The following is a 24280-nucleotide window of genomic DNA, read 5'->3' as shown; positions in this document are numbered from 1 at the left end:
TTTTTTTTGCCACAGAGTCTCGCTGTGTCACCCGGCTGGAGTGCAGTGGCACGATCTCAGCTCACTGCAACCTCTGACTCCTGGGTTTGAGTGGTTCTCCTGCCTCAGCCTCCTGAGTAGCTGGAACTACAGGCACGCGCCACCACACCCAGCTAATTTTTGTATTTTTAGTAGACACGGGGTTTCACCATGTTGGCCAGGATGGTCTCAATCTGTTGACCTCATGATCCACCTGCACTTTGGCCTCCCAAAGTGCTGGGATTACAGGCGTGAGCCACCGTGCCCAGCCACAAATATTTTAAGTTAGTAATATATGCATATTATATGCACATATATATGCACATGCACTCACACTGTCACATTTGTATATAAATGATTACCTTACAGTGTTTTGATACCTGTTTATTTCTATAGGGCCTGATATAGAACAATTGACAGATGCATTTGGAAGAGATATACTAAAGGATGAATTCAAGACACAATCAAAGAGTCTCCCTGGTAAGGACAAAAACTTTACACATTTAGTATTTCTGGTTAGTTTATATTCTTTGGAGTGTAACTAAGTGTGCATCTTTAAGGAGAACAGTGCCTATAAATTATTATGTAGGCAAAAGTCTTTATGAATACCGCTCTATAATATTTCAACTCTAGTTTCAACTAGCAATGTAATATTAGCTTTTCAAAAGCAGAAAGGCTAGATGATGGATGTGATAAGAAGATGAATATAACAGATAGTAATTTTATTGGTTGCCAGTTCACTCTATATGGTAAAAATATCAGTCAAGTTTGTAACATCTCAGCTGCAATAAAGTTATTTAGTTATATTTGTCAGAGATTACACAACTGAATTTAGTCCTGGGGTTACAGTGTTAGACACACTTCTCTATGACCGTTGGTGTGATACCAAAAGAAGACATTTTAACAAATAAATAATGGAAAGAGACATTCAAAGAGTGCCCTGCTAAAACCACTGTCATCCAAGGGAGACTGCATTCCCAAGGAGATGCCCTGAAAGAGCAACATAAGAGACTTTACACGGTAGAGGAAAGAGACTTTAGGAAAATACTTCTATCAAATCACACACATACACAAACACACACACACCCCACCACCACCAACAACAGCAACAAGCAACAAGCAAACAAAAACAACAAGCCCCACAAAAAGGAAGAGTCAATCAACATACAGATTTGCTATAATACATTATCTAAAATGTCCAGATTTTAGCAAAAAAATTTAGGACATGCACAGAAACAGTACTCTGTAACCCAAACACCAGGAAAAAGGCAAGGAAAACTGCTTGTGAGAGTCCTACATGTTAGATTTAGCAGATAATGACTACAAAGTAGTCAAATAATAATAATAATATCATCAAATAATTAAAACATTTCTTAAAGAAGAAAAAGAAGGTACAATGACAATCTTTTATCAAATAGATGTCAACATTGTGATGTAAATTAAACTTTTTAAAGAACCAAATTAATATTTGGAATTGAAAGGTAAAATAACTGCAAGGGAAAATTCATTACAGGGTCAAGGAAAGATTTGAACTGTCAGAAGAAGGAGTAAGCAAACTTAATATAATGGGAATACCAGAAGGAGGGTCCTCCAAGTAGAGAGAGAATAAGAAAAAATATTTGAAGAAAATTGGCTGAATACTTTGAAAAATATTTACTGGGTAATATTAATCTATACATCCAAGTTCTATTAAATCTAAGTAGAATAAATACAAATCAATCCAGGACCAGACTAATCATTGTAAAAATGTTGAAAGACAAAGAGAAAATGTACAATGCATCAAAAGAAAATTCATCCTGTAGAAGGGAACCCCAGTGAGATTAACATCTAAATTAGCATTAGAAACTTATGAAGTCCAGAAGGCCATGGTGTTGTATATTAAAAGTGCTCAAAGAGCAGTGGAGCCAAGATGACCGAATAGGAACAGCTCCAGTCTACATCTCCCAGTATGAGCAACACAGAAGATGGGTGATTTCTGCATTTCCAACTGAGGTACCGGGTTCATCTCACTGGGGAGTGTTGGAAAGGGGTGAAGGACAGTGGGTGCAGTGCACTGAGCATGAGCTGAAGCAGGGCAAGGCATCGCCTCACCCGGGAAGTGCAAGAGGTCAGGGAATTCCCTTTCCTAGTCAAAGAAAGGGGTGACAGATGGCACCTGGAAAACTGGGTCACTCCCACCCTAATACTGCACTTTTCTGACAGTCTTAGCAAATGGCACACCAGGAGATTATATCCCGTGCCTGGCTCGGTGGGTCCTACACCCACGGAGCCTTGCTCATTGCTAGCACAGCAGTCTGATATCAAACTGCAAGGCAGCAGTGAGGCTGGGGGAGGGGCGCCCGCCATTGCCGAGACTTGAGTAGGTAAACAAAGCGGCTGGGAAGCTCGAACTGGGTGGAGCCCACCGCAGCTCAAGGAGACCTGCCTGACTCTGTAGACTCCACCTCTGGGGGCAGGGCATAGCCAAACAAAAGGCAGCAGAAACCTCTACAGACTTAAATGTCCCTGTCTGACAGCTTTGAAGAGAGTAGTGGTTCTCCCAGCACACAGCTTGAGATCTGAAAACCGGCAGACTGCCTCCTCAAGTGGGTCCCTGACCCCCGAGTAGCCTAACTGGGAGGCACCCCCCAGTAGGGGCAGACTGACACCACACACGGCCAGGTACTCCTCTGAGACAAAACTTCCAGAGGAACGATCAGGCAGTAACATTGCTGTTCACCAATATCTGCTATTCTGCACCCTCCAGTGCTGATACCCAGGCAAACAGGGTCTGGAGTGGATCTCCAGCAAACTCCAACAGACCTGCAGCTGAGGGTCCTGACTGTTAGAAGGAAAACTAACAAACAGAAAGGACATCCACACCAAAACCCCATCTGTACGTCACCATCATCAAAGACCAAAGGTAGATAAAACCACAAAGATGGGGAAAAAACAGAGCAGAAAAACTGGAAACTCTAAAAATCAGAGCGCCTCTCCTTCTCCAAAGGAACGCAGCTCCTCACCAGCAACAGAACAAAGATGGATGGAGTATGACTTTGAAGAGTTGAGAGAAGGCTTCAGATGATCAAACTACTCCGATCTAAAGGCAGGAAGTTCAAACCCGTGGCAAAGAAGTTAAAAACCTTGAAAAAAACTTAGACGAATGGATAACTAGAATAACCAATGCAGAGAAGTCCTTAAAGGACCTGATGGAGCTGAAAACCATAGCACGAGAACTACGCAATGTATGCACGAGTCCCAGTAGCAGATTTGATCAACTGGAAGAAAGGGTATCAGTGATGGAAGATCAAATGAATGAAATGAAGTGAGAAGAGAAGTTTAGAGAAAAAAGAAGAAAAAGAAATGAACAAAGAATCCAAGTATTATGGGACTACATGAAAAGACCAAATCTACGTCTGATTGGTATACCCGAAAGTGACGAGGAGAATGGAACCAAGTTGGAAAACACTCTGCAGGATATTCTCCAGGAGAACTTCCCTAATCTAGCAAGGCAGGCCAACATTCAAATTCAGGAAATACAGAGAATGCCACAAAGATACTCCTCAACAAGAGCAACTCCAAGATGCATAATTGACAGATTCACCAAAGTTGAAATGAAGGAAAAAATGTTAAGGACAACCAGAGAGAAAGGTCAGGTTACCCACAAAGGGCAGCCCATCAGACTGACAGCTGATCTCTTGGCAGAAACTCTACAAGCCAGAAGAGAGTGGGGGCCAATATTCAACATTCTTAAAGAAAAGAATTTTCAACCCAGAATTTCATATCCAGCCAAACTAAGCTTCATAAATGAAGGAGAAATAAAATCCTTTAAGGACAAGCAAATGCTGAGAGATTTTGTCACCACCAGGCCTGCCCTAAATGAACTCCTGAAGGAAGTGCTAAACATGGAAAGGAACAACTGGTACCAGCCACTGCAAAAACATGCCAAATTGTAAAGACCATCGAGGCTATGAAGAAACTGCATCAACTAACGAGCAAAATAACCAGCTAACATCATAATGACAGGATCAAATTCACACATAACAATATTAACCTTAAATGTAAATGGGCTAAAAACTCCAATTAAAACACACAGACTGGCAAATTGGAAAAAGACTCAAGACCCATCAGTGTTCTGTATTCAGGAAACCCATCTCACATGCAGAGACACACATAGGCTGAAAATGAAGGGATGGAAGAAGATCTACGAAGCAAATGGAAAACAAAGAAAGGCAGGGGTTGCAATCCTAGTCTCTGGTAAAACAGACTTTAAACCAACAAAGATCAAAAGAGAAAAAGAAGGCCATTACATAATGGTAAAGGGATCAATTCAACAAGAGTTAACTATCCTAAATATATATGCACCCAATACAGGAGCACCCAGATTCATAAAGCAAGTCCTTAGAGACCTACAAAGAGACTTAGACTCCCACACAATAATAATGGGAGGCTTTAACACCCCGCTGTCAACATTACACAGATCAGCAAGACAGAAAGTTAACAAGGATATCCAGGAACGGAACTCACCTCTGCACCAAGCGGACCTAATAGACATCTACAGAACTCTTCACCCCAAATCAACATAATGTACATTCTTTTCAGCACCACATCACACCTATTCCAAAATTGACCACATACTTGGAAGTAAAGCACTCCTCAGCAAATGTAAAAGAACAGAAATTATAACAAACTGTCTCTCAGACCACAGTGTAATCAAACTAGAACTCAGGATTAAGACACTCACTCAAAACCGCTCAACTACATGGAAACTGAACAACCTGCTCCTGAATGACTACTAGGTACATAACGAAATAAAGGCAGAAACAAAGATGTTCTTTGAAACCAATGAGAACAAAGACACAACATAACAGAATCTCTGGGACACATTCAAAGCAGTGTGTAGAAGGAAATTTATAGCACTAAATGCCCACAAGAGAAAGCAGGAAAGATCTAAAATTGACACTCTAGCATCACAATTAAAAGAACTGAGAAGCAACAGCAAACACATTCAAAAGCTAGCAGAAGGCAAGAAATAACTAAGATCAGAGCAGAACTGAAGGAGACAGAGACCCAAAAAACCCTTCAAAAAAATTAATGAATCCAGGAGCTGGTTTTTTGAAAAGATCAACAAAATGGACAGACCACTAGCAAGGCTAATAAAGAATGAAAGAGATTAGAATCAAATAGATGCAATAAAAAATGATAAAGAGGATATTACCACCGATCCCACAGAAATAGAAACTACCATCAGAGAATACCATAAACACCTCTACACAAATAAACTAGAAAATCGAGAAGAAATGGATAAATTCCTCGACACATACACCCTCCCAAGACTAAACCAGGAAGAAGTGGAATCTCTGAATAGACCAATAACAGGCTCTGAAATTGAGGCAATAATTAATAGTTTACCAACCAAAAAAAGTCCAGGACCAGATGGATTCACAGCCGAATTCTACCAGAGGTACAAGGAGGAGCTGGTACCATTCCTTCTGAAACTATTCCAATCAACAGAAAAAGAGGGAATCCTCCATAACTCATTTTATGAGGCCAGCATCATCCTGATACCAAAGCCTGGCAGAGACACAACAAGAAAAAGAGAATTTTAGCCAGGTGCGGTGGCTGATGCCTATAATCCCAGCACTTTGGGAGGCCGAGGTGGGCGGATCACGAGGTCAGATGGAGCCCATCCTGGCTAACATGGTGAAACCCCGTCTCTACTAAAAATACAAAAAATTAGCCGGGTGTGGTGGTGGGTGTCTGTACTCCAAGCTACTCGGGAGGCTGAGGCAAGAGAATGGTGTGAACCCAGGAGGCAGAGCTTGCAGTGAGCCGAGATCACACCACTGCACTCCAGCCTGGACGACAGAGCGAGACTCGGTCTCAAAAAAAAAAGAAAAAAAAACAGAATTTTAGACCAATATCCTTGATGAACATTGATGCAAAAATCCTCAATAAAATACTGGCAAACCGAATCCAGCAGCACATCAAAAAGCTTATCCACCACGATTAAGCCGGCTTCATCCCTGGGATTCAAGGCTGGTTCAGCATACACAAATCAATAAACGCAATCCATCACACAAACAGAACCAATGACAAAAACCATATGATTATCTCAATAGATGCAGAAAAGACCTTTGACAAAATTCAACAGCCCTTCATGTTAAAAACTCTCAATAAACTAGGCATTGATGGAATGTATCTCAAAATAATAAGAGCTATTTATGACAAACCTACAGCCAGTATCACACTGAATGGGCAAAAACTGGAAGCACTGCCTTTGAAAACTGGCACAAGACAGGGATGCCCTCTCTCACCACTCCTATTCAACATAGTGTTGGAAGTTCTGGTCAGTGCAATGAGGCAGGAGAAGGAAATAAAGGGTATTCAATTAGGAAAAGAGGAAGTCAAATTGTCCTTGTATGCAGATGACATGACTCTATCTAGAAAACCCCATTGTCTCAGCCCAAAATCTCCTTAAGCTGATAGGGAACTTCAGCAAAGTCTCATGATACAAAATCGATGTGCAAAAATCACAAGCATTCTTATATACCAATAACAGACAAACAGAGAGCCAAATCATGAGTGAACTCCCATTCACAATTGCTTCAAAGAGAATAAAATACCTAGGAATCCAACTTACAAGGGACGTGAAGGACCTCTTCAAGGAGAACTACAAACCACTGCTCAATGAAATAAAAGAGGATACAAACAAATGGAAGAACATTCCATGCTCATGGGTTGGAAGAATCAATACCATGAAAATGGCCATACTGCCCAAGGTAATTTATAGATTCAATGCCATCCCCATCAAGCTACCAATGACTTTCTTCACAGAATTGGAAAAAGCTACTTTGAAGTTCATATGGAACCAAAAAAGAGCCCACATTGCCAAGTCAATCCTAAGCCAAAAGAACAAAGCTGGAGGGATCACGCTACCTGACTTCCAACTGTACTACAAGGCTACAGTAACCAAAACAGCATGGTACTGGTACCAAAACAGAGATATAGACCAATGGAAGAGAACAGAGCCCTCAGAAATAATGCCGCATATCTACAACTATCTGATCTTTGACAAACCTGCCAAATCAAGAAATGGGGAAAGGATTCCCTATTTAATAAATGGTGCTGGGAAAACTGGCTAGCTATATGTAGAAAGCTGAAACTGGATCCCTTCCTTACACCTTGTACAAAAATTAATTCAAGATGGATTAAAGACTTAAATGTTAGACCCAAAACCATAAAAACCCTAGAAGAAAACCTAGGCAATACCATTCAGGACATAGGCATGGGCAAGGACGTCATGTCTAAAACACCAAAAGCAATGGCAACAAAAGCCAAAATTGACAAATGGGATCTAATTCAACTAAAGAGCTTCTGCACAGCAAAGGAAACTACCATCAGAGTGAACAGGCAACCTACAGAATGGGAGAAAATTTTTACAATCTACCCCTCTGACAAAGGGCTAATATCCAGAATCTACAATGAACTCAAACAAATTTACAAGAAAACAAACAACCCCATCAAAAAGTGGGTGATTGATATGAACAGACACTTCTCAAAAGAAGACATTTATGCAGCCAAGAAATACATGAAAAAATGCTCATCATCACTGGCCATCAGAGACATGCAAATCAAAACCACAATGAGATACCGTCTTACACCAGTTAGAATGGCCATCATTAAAAAGTCAGGAAACAACAGGTGCTGGAGAGGATGTGGAGAAATAGGAACAATTTTACACTGCTGGTGGGACTGTAAACTAGTTCAACCATTGTGGAAGTCAGTGTGGTGATTCCTCAGGGATCTAGAACTAGAAATACCATTTGACCCAGCCATCCCATTACCGGGTACATACCCAAAAGATTATAAAACATGCTGCTATAAAGACACATGCACACATATGTTTATTGCAGCACTATTCATGATAGCAAAGACTTGGAACCAACCCAAATGTCCAACAACGATAGACTGGATTAAGAAAATGTGGCACATATACACCGTGAAATACTATGCAGCCACAAAAAAGGATGAGTTCATGTCCTTTGTAGGGACATGGATGAAGCTGGAAACCGTCATTCTCAACACAGTATCGCAAGGAAGAAAACCAAGCACCGCATGTTCTCACTCATAGGTGGGAATTGAACAACGTGAATACATTGACACAGGAAGGGGAACATCACACACTCAGGCCTGTTGTGGGGTGGGGGGAAGGGGGAGGGATAGCATTAGGAGATATACCTAATGTTAAATGATGAGTTAATGGGTGCAGCACACCAACATGGCACATGTATACATATGTAACAAACCTGCACGTTGTGCACATGTACCCTAAAAAAGTATAATTAAAGAAAAACAAAAAAAAAGAACAAAAAAAATAAAAGTTCTGAAAGAAAAAAACAATCTACCAACCAATAATTTTATTGCTAGCAAAACTACTTTTCAGAAAAGGTGAAATATGAAATTACTAAATAAAAATTGAGAGATTTCATTTCTAGCGGAACTGTTTTCCAAAAAATTCTGAAGAAATTTCTTTAGGCTAAAATTGACCTCTGACAGTACTTTGAATCCCCCTAAAAAAGGTTTGAGTTAAATGTTACAATTGCAAAAGACAGTACATACAAATATATATTCCATCTCCTTTCTTTTCTTAATTTGTCTAAAAGACAACTGTATAAAAAGATATATATAATTGTATCATTGGGCATAAAACATATCAATATGTAATATATTCACAATAGCATCACAAAGGTGATGGGAGGGAGAAGTGATTTAACACTGTAAGAAAATAATACCGGATGATAAGTACAGAGCAACAATAAAAAGAGCCAAAAAATGTAAATAAGTGTGTTCATATAACAAATACTATAAACATGTACTTGATCTTCTTTCTTTTGTCAGTTTATTTAAAAGGCATAAAGTTATACAAAGAAATAATTATAACAATAATTATTACATTGTCCTTAATGTTTACAGGTATAATATGTATAACAATAGCACAAAAACTGGGGAAAGAGAATAAAGCTATATATAAAGGAGTAATGTTTCTGTATCTCAGTAGAATGTAATTAGTGTAAATGTGAAAAAGATTATAAAGTTGGCTGAGGTAATAATTACACATTTCTGTAATAAGCATTGAATTGGACACTTTAAATGGAAAAATAGTATGGTTTAAAAATATACACATTTTTAAAAGCTCAGGAACTCTAAGCAGGATAAGATTTTGTAAAATTTAAAGCAAGAGGATACTAATGTAAGGGAGGAAAATTGTGACTTTTACTAGTTGATAAATTTCTCCAGCACATAACTTTGTATTCCTAGTGTTTAACTCTAAATACTCTCCTCATTGACTCTCTGCTTATCTAAAAATCCTCTGATTTCTTAATTCAAATGAATCAGCCTTTCTTACTTATATCTGTAGGAGAAAGACAAAAGAGATGAAATACATCTGTTAATGTTCCTCAGTTTTCTGCTGCATATAGCTATTACTTTTACAAAATGTTGTTATTGAATTATTGAAAACTTGTTTTGTCCAATATGATGCTTTTTTTTTTTTTTTGAGATAGTGTCTCACTCTGTTGCCCAGGCTGGAGTACAGTGATGTAATCTCGGCTCACCACAACCTCTGCCTCCCAGGTTCAAGCAATTATCCTGCCTTAGCCTCCTAAGTAGCTGGGACTAAGGCGCACACCACTACACCCTGCTAATTTTTGTATTTTTAGTAGAGACAAGGTTTCACTATGTTGGCCAGGCTGGTCTCGAACTCGTGACCTTGAGATCTGCCCACCTCAGTCTCCCAAAGTGCTGGGATTACAGGCATGAGCCACTGCACCTGGCCAATATAATGCATTTTTACAATGATGTGTAACCTGGTTTCTGCCTCTATTTGAATTATATTGGTGGTATATTTGGGCTGCCATGATAATAGTGCAAATTTTAACATTAATAATGGGCTCAGCCAATTTTCCAAAGCAAGACTTCCGCTCTGTCGTTCAGGATCATTACAGGTGTCCAACTACCATTACATGCTCTGCTAGAACCAACTTTGACACAAAAAACTTTAGATTTAATAAACCAGGTTTACCAATTCTAATATCCGTTTTTCAATATGAAATTCTTTTTAGTAGATTTTTTAGTTTTTCCATCATTATATCTAGATACTAGTTTCTAAATCCAACAAAATGTATAAATCACATAAAACTCAAATGAAAAGGAATACAATCCTAATGCTGGTACCACTACAAATATTCCTGTTTTCTTCTTCCAAGCTACAAAGTCTACCTGCTAAGAGAACCAAAGAGAAGAGACTTTTTTTTTTTTTTTTTTGAGATGAAGTCTCGCTCTATCGCCCAGGCTGGAGTGCAGTGGTGCAGTCTCGGCTCACTGCAAGCTCTGCCTCCCAGGTTCACACCATTCTCCTGCCTCAGCCTCTCCGAGTAGCTGGGACTACAGGCGCCCGCCACCACGCCCGGCTAAGTTTTTTTTTGTATTTTTTTAGTAGAGACAGGGTTTCACCGTGGTCTCGATCTCCTGACCTCGTGATCTGCCCACCTTGGCCTCCCAAAGTGCTGGGATTACAAGCGTGAGCCACTGCGCCCGGCCGAGAAGAGACTTTTTCACATTACATGCGTTATTTGTTATTCTTTTTTATCACTGATGCCTATTTGAATTATAGTTACACCACCTAAAATAGACTATTAAAATATTTCTGGATGAGTCAAGGAACTTCTGTTTTATTATATTTTGTGAGTTGTGATGACCATTGTGTGCAGACAGGTCAACTATGAAAAAAAATTTATGTTCCATCTCACCAGATATACCCCTACAACATGAATATGTTCTTAATATATACTTGAAAGTTATGTTATTACCACAAACTATCTAGTGTGATTTAAATTTGCATATGAGATGGCATTATATGGAAAAAATAGTTAAGAAATAAGGTAGCATAAGTCTGTGCCTCAATTTTGTTATTACTTGCTATATGGTCTTGGTCAAATCACTAAATACAACTAAGCCTCAATATAATGAGGCTTATATGATTGTTAATTGCCCTTTCAATTTAAGTTCCTATGTTGCTGCAATCTGGACACTTTATTATAATTCTTCTACTCTAATGAAGAATATTAATTACAATAGTATTAGACACATGCACACACACATGTTAATATTTACGTTAGAAAAGTGTTTTGAAATGTTTACTTTTATAGAGACTGATGAACGATTGCATAGTGCAACTGAGAGAGGTACAATAAATGATGCAATTAAGACACAGTTAAAGAGAAAGAGTTACCCGGGTAAGAATAAGAATTTTTAAAATCTACTTATGGTTTACTATCTTCTCTGGAGTTTAAGTCTGTATCTCTAATGACAACAGTACCTATATGTAATTTTCACATGAGAAAAAGTCTTCATGAATTTCCTCCTATAATTAGTTGAACTCTAGTATTTATTCTCAATAGAAAATTAGCTTTAGGGCCCATTTATTTAAAAAGTTATCCATAAAAGTCTAATGCTATAGTGACCTTAGAATATGCTTGCAGATGTATTTCAAATGCTGTTCAATTTGCTATTTATGGCTAATTAGGAAAGTTGCTTTGTATTTGCAAAAGCAGAATTGCTGGCTTATGAACATGATAATAAGATGAATATAACTGATAATTATCTCATTGGTTACCCATTTCCTCTTATATCGTTATGTTATCAGGCAAATTGACAATGTTTCAGCTGCTTTAGTTCTATTATATAGTTCAAAAATTATACTACTGCACTTTTAGTGGTGAAACAGTGACACACTTCTCCTTAATTTTTGGTATGATACCCACACAGGCAGAGAGCTTAACAGAGACTTAAGGGAAAGAGACAGACAAAGAGAGCCCTGTTAAAACAACTCTCATCCAAAAGTGATTGTGTGTTATGATGGTTAATGCTGTCAATTTGATTGAATTGAAGGATTCAAAGTATTGATCCTGGTGTGTCTGTGAGAGTGTTGCCAAAGGAGATTAACATTTGAGTCAGGGGGCTGGGAAAGGCAGACACATCCTTAATCTGGGTGGGCACCATCTAATCAGCTGCCAGCGTGGCTAGAATATAAAGCAGGCAGAAAAATGTGAAAAGACTAGACTGGCCTAGCCTCCCAGCCTACATCTTTCTCCTGTGCTGGATGCTTCCTGCCCTCGTGTGAGTTATCTAATAAACTCCCATCTATATCATCTATATCTATCTATATATCTATATCTATATCTTCTATTACTTCTTTCCCTCTAGAGAACCCTAACTAATATAGATTTTGGTACCAGGAGTGGTTCTAGAGGAACAGAATATTAAGGATGGAGTTCTTTCGTTGGTTTTGGGGTTTCTGGAGTTGGCTGCTTAATAAGATTAAACACAAAAATGTTAATGGCTCTACTTCTAATAGTGTGGAGAACACTGATAAAGAGCTGAAATTGTGGAAAAACAGGCACAAGCTCTTATCATGCAAGTGGCTGACCTGCAATGAAAGGTGCATGCACAGCCTCACCAGGTGTCTACTGTTAAAGTGAGGGCAATGATTGAGAAAGAATGGGACCCTGCAACTTGGAATGGGGACGTGTGGGATGACCTGATGAAGCTGGGGACACTGAATTTGTAAACTTTGATGAATCTTTTTTACCAGAAGAAACAGCTTCCCCATCCCCAGTAGTGACAACATCCCCTCCCCAATCCATGCTGCCACAAGCTTTTGCATCTTTGTCTGAGGAGATAACCTCTGTGCTGCCTGAGGCAACAGTGATGGCCTCCCCTGAGGCAGTTGCCAGGCAAGATAATGTTTATTCTCCTCAGGAACCATCTTCAACATCCCTGTTTGCTTCTAGACCTATAACTAGACTAAAGTCCCAGCAGTCCCCTAGAAGTGAGGTTCAAAGTGTAACCCACATGGAAGTGCACTATACTCCAAAAAAACTGAGTTTCTGAAGAACTTGGAGTCCAATATGCGAGGGCAGGAAGCATCCAGCACGGGAAAAAGGTGCCCTCCTTTTGAGAGACAGCTCTTGTCCTGTTACTGGGCTTTGGTAGAAACTGAACATTTGAGTATGGGTCATCAAGTCACCATGTGACCTAAACTGCCTATCATGAACTGGGTGCTTTCTGACCCATCTAGCCATAGAGTGGGGCATGCACAGCAGCATTCCATCATCAAATGGAAGTTGTATGTACATGATCAGGCTTGAGCAGGTCCTGAAGGCACAAGTAAGTTACATGAGGAAGTGGCTCAAATGCCCATGGTCCCCACTCCTGCCACCCTGCCTTCTCTCCCCAAGCCTGCACCAATGGCCTCATGGGGAGTTCCCTATGATCAGTGGACAGAGGAAGAGAATAATAAGTCCTGGTTCCCAGATGGTTCTGCATGTTATGCAGGCACCACTCGAAAGTGGACAGCTGCAGCACTGCAGCCCATTTCTAGGACATCCCTGAAACACAGCAGTGAAGGGAAATCTTCTCAGTGGACATAACTTCGAGCAGTGCACCTGGTTGTGCACTCTGCATGGAAGGAGAAATGGCCAGATGTGTGATTATATATTTGATTTGTGGGTTGGAGCCAATAGTTTGTCTGGATGGTCAGGGACTTGAAAGAAGCATGATTGAAAAATTGGTGACAAAGACATTTGGGGAAGAGGTATGTGGATGGACCTCTCTGAATGATCAAAAACTGTGAAGATATTTGTATCCCATGTGAGTGCTCACCAATGGGTGACCTCAGCAGAGGAGGATTTTAATAATCAAGTGGATAGGATGACCCATTCTGTGGACACCACTCAGCCTCTTTCCCCAGCCATGCCTGTCATTGCCCAATGGGCCCATGAGCAAAGTGGCCATGGTGGCAGGGATGGAGGTTATACATGGGCTCAGCAATGTGGACTTCCACTCACCAAGGCTGATCTGGCTACGGCCACTGCTGAGTGCCCAATTTGCCAGCAGCAGAGATTAACAGTGAGCCCTCTATATGGCACCATTCTTCGGTACCTGGTGGCAGGTGGCAAGTGGCAGGTTGATTATATGGGACCTTTTCCATCATGGGAAGGGCAGAGGTTTGTCCTCACTGGAATAGACACTTACTCCGGATATGGGTTTGCCTATTTTACATGCAATGCTTCTGCCAAGACTACCATCCGTGGACTCACAGAATGCCTTATACACCATCATGGCATTGCCTCTGACCAAGGCACTCACTTTATGGCTAAAGAAGTGCGGCAGTAGCATGTTCTCACTCATAGATGGGAGTTGAACAATGAGAACACATGGACACAGGGTGGGGAACATCACACACCAGGGCCTGTCAGGGGGTGGGGGGCTGGGGGAGGTATAGCGTTGGGAGAAATACCTAAGGTAAATGATGAGTTAATGGGTGCAGCAAACCAACATGGCACATGTAAACCTATGTAACAAACCTGAACATTGTGCACATGTACCTTGGAACTTAAAGTATAATAAAAATAAATAAATAAATAAATAAATATCATGTTTTAAAATGGCCCTGCAAAGCCATATTTTTTGTGGAAGAAATTTCTATCTATAGAGAATCTCCATTAATGCAGCCACGAAATCCCTTTCCAGGCATTTCCAAGATATAGGATAGATTAACTAAGTGCCTGCCATCTTTTAAGTCCTGAAAAGAGACATTTATCAGCTATTCTCTCTAAAGGCTGCTACCTGTGAGGCTTCATCTACGTAACAAAGACCTTGGCATCCACAATTCCCCTTATCTTGACTAAAGCATTTCTTTCCACTGACTTCAAGTCTTTAGACAAAGCTTAACTCTTTCAACCAATTGCCAAAATCAGAAAATCTTTGAATCTGCCTCCAACCTGGAAGTCTATGCCTCTTTAAGATGCCCTGCCTTTTTTTAGCTGAACCAAAGTATACCTTCCATATATTGATTTATGTCTTTGCTTATAACTCCTGTCTCCCTAAAATGTGTAAAACCAAACTGTAATTCAGTTACTTTGTGCATACTTTCTCAAGAACTCTTGAGACTGTTCCCTGGGCCATGGTTATTCATATTGGGTCAGAATAAACTTGTTTAAATTGTTAAAAAAAAAAAAAAAAAAAAAAAAGAAGAAGAAAGATGAAGAAAGAAGAGAAGGAGGAGAAGAAGAAGAGAAGAAGAAGAAGAAGAAGAAGAGGAGGAGGAGGAGGAAAGATGAAGAAAGAAGAGAAGGAGGAGAAGAAGAAGAAGAGAAGAAGAAGAAGAAGAAGAGGAGGAGGAGGAGGAGAAGAAGAAGAAGAAGAAGAAGAAGAAGAAGAAGAAGAAGAAGAAGAAGAAGAAGAAGAAGAAGAAGAAGAGGAAGAAGAAGAAGACAGAGCAGTGGACTCATGCTCTTGGAATTCACTGGTCTTACCATGTTCCCCATCATCCTGAAGCAGCTGGAAGGGCCTTTCGAAGTCACAATTACAATGCCAACTAGGTGACAATACTTTGCAGGGCTGGGACAAAATTCTCCAGAAGGCCATGTATTCTCTGAATCAGCATCCAATATGTGTTACTGTTTCTCCCATAGCCAGGATTCACAGGTTCAGGAATCATGGGGTGGAAGTGGGAAGTGGCACCACTCACCATCACCCCTAGTGATCCACTAGCACAACTTTTGCTTCTTATTCCTGTGATATTACTTTCTACTCACCTAGAGGTCTTAGTTCCAGAGGGAGGAATGCTGCCACCAGGAGACACAACAACAATTCAATTAAACTGGAAATTAAGAGTGCCACATGGACACTTTGGGCTCCTCCTACCTTTAAATCAACAGGCTAAGAAGGGGGCTACGGTGTTGGCTTGGGTGATTGACCCGGACTATCAAGATGAATTCAGTCTACTACTCCACAGTGGAGATCAGGAAGAGTATGCATGGAATACAGGAGATTCATTAGGGCATCTCTTAGTATTACCATGCCCTGTGATTAAAAGGTCAATGGTAAACTATAACAGCCCAATCCAGGCAGGACTACAAATAGCACAGACCCTTCAGGAATGAAGGTTTGGGTCACTCCACTGGGAAAAAAATTCATAGCCTGCTGAGGTGCTTGCTGAAGGCAAAGGGAATACAGAATGCGTAAGTAGAAGAAGGCAGTCACCAATGCCAGCTACAACAACGTGACCAGCTGCAGAAATGCGGACTGTAATTGTCATGAGTATTTCCTCTTCCTTTTCTTAAAAAACACATTTGAGCATGTATACACTTGTACTAAGCACATATCTTCATTTTATTTCCTTTTTCCTTTATCATGTGACATAAGATTTATTGACTTCATATCAGCATTTAAGTATTGTTAACTTTAGGTAACAGTATTTGGGTTGGGAATTTGTGCGTTTCTGGTTGTATGAAGGATAGTTGTATTATGTTAGGCATAATCATGACTTTATTATTGCCTTTATTTGAAGATTATGTATGATCTCAGGAGATGTGTATGGGTTCAAATTGACAAGGAGTGGACTTATGATGTTTAATACTGAGTGTTAACTTGATTGGATTGAAGGATGCACCGTATTGATTATGGGTGTCTCTGTGAGGGTGTTGCCAAAGGGGATTAACATTTGAGTCAGTGGACTGGAAAGGCAGACCCACCCTTAATCTGGGTGGGCACAATCTAATCAGCTGCCAGTGTGGCTAGAATATAAAGCAGGCAGAAAAACGTGAAAAGACTAGACTGGCCTAGCCTGCCAGCCTACATCTTTCTCCTGTGCTGGATGCTTCCTGCCCTCAAACACTGGACTCCTGGTTCTTCAGTTTTGGGATTTGACTGGCTCTCCTTGCTCCTCAGCTTGCAGGAGCTGACCTATTGTGGGACCTTGTGATCATGTGAGTTAATACTTAATAAATATATATATCCTATTAGTTATTATATATATATGTAAGGATATATATATATATATCCTATTAGTTCTTTCCCTCTAGAGAACCCTAATACATGTGTATATACATCTGTGCCCACAGAGGAATAACATTAGAAGCTTCATATTGCAGGAGAAGACTTCAGTAAAATAGAAAATAGTCCACCCAAATAGCTAAATAAACATGTACACAACAAGATTCCACATGGTAAACAAGAAATCTGTATGTAGATTTGCTATCTAAAAAGCCCAATTTTAGCAAAATATGATAGACATGTAAAAAAGAAAAAAAAACAGGAAGATGTGTCCCATACATAGGAAGAAAGCAACAGAAACTTTTTATGAGGATGCCAAATGTTTGGTATAGCAGGGAGAGACTACAAAACAATATCTATAAATATTTTTAAAAATTCATAAAATCTATGCTTAAGCATGAAAGGAAGATATGATGAGAATGTCTCACCAAATAGGGAATATTAACAAAAAGATTAAAAGTATTTTGATTTATGATTGAACATATTTATGGGACACAATGTGATGTTTTAGTGCATGTAAAAAGGAAATTCTAGCGTTGATAGTACAATAACTGAAGAAAAATTCACTAGAGGGGCTCACGAGTAGTTTTAACAGAAGAAATAATCTGTAAATTTAAAATAATAGGATTACTAGGAGAGAAAGAACAAAACAATTTAAAGAAATTATGGCTGAAATTTTGAAAAATATTTGATGTAAAATACTAGTCCACCAATCTGAGCTCAATTAAATCCAATTATATAAACACAATAGAATTCACAGCCAGATCCAACATAGTAAAAACGTTGAGAGACAAAGTGAAAACCTTGAAGTGGCAAGAGAACAACTACAGTCATGTGTTGCCTAATGATGGAAATGTGTCCTGACAAATGCATCGCTGGGTGACTTCATCATCATGCAAACATCATAGAGTATACTTACACAAACCTAGGTGGTATAGCTTTCTACACACCTAGGCTATATTGTATAGCCTATTGCTCCTAGGCTACAAACTTGTACAGCATGTTACTGGACTGAATTCTGCAGGCAATGGTAACACAAGAGTAAGCAATTCTGTATCTAAACATAGAAAAGATACAGTAAAAATACCAGATAAAAGATAAAAAGTGGTACACCTGTATAGAGCACTTACCATGAATAGAGCTTGCAAGACTGAATGTTGCTCTGGGTGTGTCAGTGAGTGAGCAATGAGTGAATGCAAAGGTCTAGGACATTACTGTACACTACAGTAGACTTTATAAATCACTGTATGTATACTTAGGCATTCCCCCTGAAAACTGGAACAAGACAAGGATGCCTACTCTCACCACTTCTGTTCAACATAGTACTGAAAGTCCTAGCCAGAGCAATCAGACAAGGAAAAGAAATAAAGGGCATCCAAACTGGTAAAGAGGAAATCAAACTGTCACTCTTTGCTGATGATATGATCATATACCTAGAAAGCACTAAAGACTCATCCAAAAAGCTCCTAGAACTCATAAATGAATTCAGCAAAGTTTCAGGGTACAAACTTAATATACACAAATCAGTAGTGCTGCTGTACACCAACAGTGACCAAGCTGAGAATCAAATCAAGAACTCAACTCCTTTCACAATAGCTGCCAAAACAAACAAAAAAACAAAAAAAGGTAGGAATATACTTAACCAAGGACGTGAAAGACCTCTACAAGGAAAACTACAAAACACTGCTGAAAGAAATCCTAGACGACACAAACAAAAGATCATATTGCCAAAAGCAATCTACAAATTCAATGCAATTCCCATCAAAATACCAACATCATTCTTCATAAACTAGAAAAAACAATCCTAAAATTCATATGGAACCAAAAAAAAGCCCACATAGCCAAAGCAAGACTAAGCAAAAAGAATAAATCTGAAGGGATCACATTACCCGACTTCAAACTATAAGGCCATAGTCACCAAAACAGCATGGTACTGGTATAAAAATACACACATAGACCAATGGAACAGAATAGAGAACCCAGAAATAAAGCCAAATACTTACAGCCAACAGATCTTCGACAAAACAAACAAAAACTTGAAGTGGGGAAAGGACACCATATTCAACAAATGGTGCTGGGATAATTGTCAAGCCACATGTAGAAGAATGAAACTGGATCCTCATCTCTCACCTTATATAAAAATCAACTCAAGATGGATCAAAGATAAATCTAAGACTTGAAATCATAAGCTTCTAGAAGATAACATTGGAAAAATCCTTCTAGACATTAGCTTAAGCAAAGACTTCATGACCAAGAACCCAAAAGCAAATGCAACAAAAACAAAGATAAATAGATGGGACTTAATTAAATTAAAAAGCTTCTGCACAGCAAAAGAAATTATCAGCAGAGTTAACAGACAACCCTCAGAGTGGTAGAAAATCTTCACAATCTATATATCTGACAAAGGACTAATATCCAGAATCTACAAAGAACTCAAATCAGCAAGAAAAAAAAAATCCCATCAAAAAGTGGGCTAAGGACATGAATAGACAATTCTCAAAAGAAGCTATACAAATGGCCAACAAGCATATGGAAAAATGCTCAACATCACTCATTATCAGGGATATGCAAATAAAAACCATAATGTGATACCACCTCATTCCTGCAAGAATGGCCATCATCAAAAAATAAAAAAATAACAGATGTTTGCATGGATGCAGTGAAAAGGAAACATTTTTACACTGTTGGTGGGAATGTAAACTAGTACAACCACTGTGGAAAACAGTGTTCAGAGTCCTTAAAGAACTAAAAGTAGATCTACCCTTTGATCCAGCAATCCCACTTCTAGGTATCTACCCAGAGGAAAGGAAATCATTATACAAAAAGATAATTGCACACATATGTTTATAGCAGTACAATTTGCCACTGCAAAAATATGGAATCAGCCCAAATGCCCATCAATCAACGAATGGATAAAGAAAATGTGGTGTGTATACACCGTGGAATACTACTCAGCCATAAAAAGGAAGGAAATAAAGGCATTTGCAGCAACCTGAATGGAATTGGAGCCTATTATTATAACTGAAGTAACTCAGGAATGGAAAACCAAACATTGTATGTTCTCACTCATGTGGGAGCTAAGCTATGAGGATGCAAAGGCATAAGAATGGTATGTTGGTGCCTTGGCCTCCCAAAGTGCTGGGATTACAGGTGTGAGCCACCAGGCCTGGCCAAAACCACTTTCTTTTCTTAAGACTAGAAGTCCGAGATCAAAGTGTCAGCCTGGCAGAGGGTGGAGCCAAGATGGCCGAATAGGAACAGCTCCGGTCTCCAGCTCCCAGCCCCAGCAACACAGAACACTGGTGATTTCTGCATTCCTGCTTGAGGTACCGGTTTCATCTCTCTAGGGAGTGCCTAACAGTGGGTGCAGGACAGTCGGTGAAGCGCACTGTGCGTGAGCCGAAGCAGGGCGAGGCATTGCCTCACTCGGGAAGCGCAAGGGGTCAGGGAGTTCCCTTTCCTAGTCAAAGAAAGGGGAAACAGACGGCACCTGGAATATCGGGTCAGTCCCATCCTAATACTGTGCTTTTCCAACAGGCCTGGAAAATGGCACACTAGGAGATTGTGTCCCACACCTGGCTCGGAGGGTCCTATGCCCACGGAGTCTCACTGATTGCTAGCACAGCAGTCTGAGATCAAGCTGCAAGGTGGCAGCGAGGCTGGGGGAGGGGCGCCCGCCATTGCCCAGGCTTGCTTAGGTAAACAAAGCAGCCAGGAAGCTCGAACTGGGTGGAGCCCACCACAGCTCAAGGAGGCCTGCCGGCCTCTGTAGGCTCCACCTCTGGGGCAGGGCACAGACAAACAAAAACTCAGCAAGAACCTCCACAGACTTAAATGTCCCTGTCTGACTGACAGCTTTGAAGAGAGTAGTGGTTCTCCCAGCACGCAGCTGGAGATCTGAGAACGGACAGACTGCCTCCTAAAGTGGGTCCCTCACCCCTGAGCAGCCTAACTGGGAGGCACCCCCCAGTAGGGACAGACTGACACCTCATTCAACCGGGTACTCCTCTGAGACAAAACTTCCAGAGGAACTATCAGACAGCTGAATTTGTGGTCTCATGAAAATCCGCTGTTCTGCAGCCACCGCTGCTGACACCCAGCCAAACAGGGTCTGGAGTGGACCTCTAGTAAACTCCAACAGACCTGCAGCTGAGGGTCCTGTCTGGTAGAAGGAAAACTAACAAAGAGAAAGGACATCCACACCAAAAACCCATCTGTGCATCACCATCATCAAAGACAAAAAGTAGATAAAACCACAAAGATGGGGAAAAAACAGAGCAAAAAAACTGGAAACTCTAAAAAACAGAGCACCTCTCCTCCTCCAAAGGAACGCAGTTCCTCACCAGCAACGGAACAAAGCTGGATGGAGGATGACTTTGATGAGTTGAGAGAAGAAGGCTTCAGACGATCAAACTACTCTGAGCTACGAGAGGAAATTCAAAACAATAGCAAAGAAGTTAAAAACTTTGAAAAAAAATTAGAAGAATGGATAACTAGAATAACCAATGGAGAGAAGGACTTAAAGGAGCTGATGGAGCTGAAAGCCAAGTTTCGAGAACTATGCGAAGATTGCAGAAGCCTCAGTAGCAGATGCGATCAACTGGAAGAAAGGGTATCGCTGATGGAAGATGAAATGAATGAAATGAAGAGAGAAGGGAAGTTTAGAGTAAAAAGAATAAAAAGAAATGAACAAAGTCTCCAAGAAATTTGGGACTATGTGAAAAGACCAAACCTACGTCTGATTGGTGTACCCGAAAATGATGGGGAGAATGGAACCAAGTTGGAAAACACTCTGCAAGATATTATCCAGGAGAACTTCCCCAATCTAGCAAGGCAGGCCAGCATTCAGATTCAGGAAATACAGAGAACGCCACAAAGATACTCCTCGAGAAGGGCAACTCCAAGACACATAATTGTCAGATTCACCAAAGTTGAAATGAAGGAAAAAATGTTAAGGGCAGCCAGAGAGAAAGGTCGGGTTACCCACAAAGGGAAGCCCATCAGACTAACAGCTGATCTCTCAGCAGAAACTCTACAAGCCAGAAGAGAGTGGGGGCTGATATTCAACATTCTTAAAGAAAAGAATTTTCAACCCAGAATTTCCTATCCCGCCAAACTAAGCTTCATAAGTGAAGGAGAAATAAAATACTTTACAGACAAGCAAACGCTGAGTGATTTTGTCACCACTAGGCCTGCCCTAAAAGAGCTCCTGAAGGAAGCACTAAACATGGAAAGGAACAACCGGTACCAGCCACTGCAAAAACATGCCAAATTGTAAAGACCATCGAGGCTAGGAAGAAACTATAGCAACTAACGAGCAAAATAACCAACTAACATCATAATGACAGGATCAGATTCACACATAACAATATTAACGTTAAATGTAAATAGGCTAAATGCTCCAATCAAAAGACACAGACTGGCAAACTGGATAAGGAGTCAGGACCCATCAGTGTGCTGTATTCAGGAAACCCATCTCACGTGCAGAGACACACATAGACTCAAAATAAAGGGATGGAGGAAGATCTATCAAGCAACTGGAAAACAAAAAAAGGCAGGGGTTGCAATCCTAGTCTCTGATAAAATAGACTTTAAACCAACAAAGATTAAAAGAGACAAAGAAGGCCATTACATAATGGTAAAGGGATCAATTCAACAAGAAGAGCTAACTATCCTAAATATATATGCACCCAACACAGGAGCACCCAGGTTCATAAAGCAAGTCCTGAGTGACCTACAAAGGGACTTAAACTCCCACACAATAATAATGGGAGATTTTAACACCCCACTGTCAGCATTAGACAGATCAACGAGACAGAAAGTTAACAAGGATATCCAGGAATTGAACTCAGCTCTACATAAAGTGGACCTAATAGACATCTACAGAACTCTCCACCCCAAGTCAACAGAATATACATTTTTTTAGCACCACACCACACCTATTCCAAAATTGACCACATAGTTGGAAGTAAAGCTCTCCTCAGCAAATGTAAAAGAACAGAAATTATAACAAACTGTCTCTCAGACCACAGTGCAATCAAACTAGAACTCAGGATTAAGAAACTCACTCAAAACCGCTCAACTACATGGAAACTGAACAACCTGCTCCTGAATGACTATTGGGTACATAATGAAATGAAGGCAGAAATAAAGATGTTCTTTGAAACCAACGAGAACAAAGACACAACCTACCAGAATCTCTGGGACACATTCAAAGCAGTGTGTAGAGGGAAATTTATAGCACTAAATGCCCACAAGAGAAAGCAGGAAAGATCCAAAATTGACACCCTAACATCACAATTAAAAGAACTAGAAAAGCAAGAGCAAACACATTCAAAAGCTAGCAGAAGGCTAGAAATAACTAAAATCAGAGCAGAATTGAAGGAAATAGAGACACAAAAAACCCTTCAAAAAATTAATGAATCCAGGAGCTGGTTTTTTGAAAAGATCAACAAAATTGATGGACCACTAGCAAGATTAATAAAGAAGAAAAGAGAGAAGAATCAAATAGATGCAATAAAAAACGAAAAAGGGGATATCACCACCGATCCCACAGAAATACAATCTACCATCAGAGAATACTACAAACACCTCTATGCAAATAAACTAGAAAATCTAGAAGAAATGGACAAATTCCTCCACAAATACACCCTCCCAAGACTAAACCAGGAAGAAGTCGAATCTCTGAATAGACCAATAACAGGTTCTGAAATTGTGGCAATAATCAATAGCTTACCAACCAAAAAGAGTCCAGGACCTGATGGATTCACAGCTGAATTCTACCAGAGGTACAAGGAGGAACTGGTACCATTCCTTCTGAAACTATTCCAATCGATAGAAAAAGAGGGAATCCTCCCTAACACATTTTATGAAGCCAGCATCGTCCTGATACCAAAACCTGGCAGAGACATAACCAAAAAAGAGAATTTCAGACCAATATCCTTGATGAACATTGATGCAAAAATCCTCAATAAAATACTGGCAAACCAAATCCAGCAGCACATCAAAAAGCTTATCCACCATGATCAAGTGGGCTTCATCCCTGGGATGCAAGGCTGGCTCAACATACGCAAATCAATAAATGTAATCCAGCATATAAACAGAACCAAAGACAAAAACCACATGATTATCTCAAAAGATGCAGAAAAGGCCTTTGACAAAATTCAACAACCCTTCATGCTAAAAACTCTCAACAAATTAGGTATTGATGGGATGTATCTCAAAATAATAAGAGCTATCTACAACAAACCCACAGGCAATATCATACTGAATGGGCAAAAACTGGAAGCATTCCCTCTGAAAACTGGCACAAGACAGGGATGCCCTCTCTCACCACTCCTATTCAACATAGTGCTGGAAGTTCTGGCCAGAGCAATCAGGC

General features: G+C 40.1%; 1 protein-coding gene across 1 annotated transcript in view; it reads left to right on the top strand.

Moving 5' to 3' along the window:
• LOC116461863 (coiled-coil domain-containing protein 7-like) overlaps window positions 1–24280 on the top strand; it is a 286960-nt gene that overhangs the window by 219446 nt on the left and 43234 nt on the right. The window contains 2 exon segments of the mRNA XM_058436561.1: window positions 415–498; window positions 11208–11294. Coding sequence (XP_058292544.1) covers window positions 415–498; window positions 11208–11294 — 171 coding nt within the window.

The sequence above is a fragment of the Hylobates moloch genome, unplaced genomic scaffold (assembly GCF_009828535.3).
Source record: "Hylobates moloch isolate HMO894 unplaced genomic scaffold, HMol_V3 SCAFFOLD_3, whole genome shotgun sequence".
NCBI classification, from domain to species: domain Eukaryota; kingdom Metazoa; phylum Chordata; class Mammalia; order Primates; family Hylobatidae; genus Hylobates; species Hylobates moloch.
The sequence above is the reverse complement of the archived record's forward strand: the minus strand, read 5'-3'. Positions and strand labels throughout refer to the sequence as shown.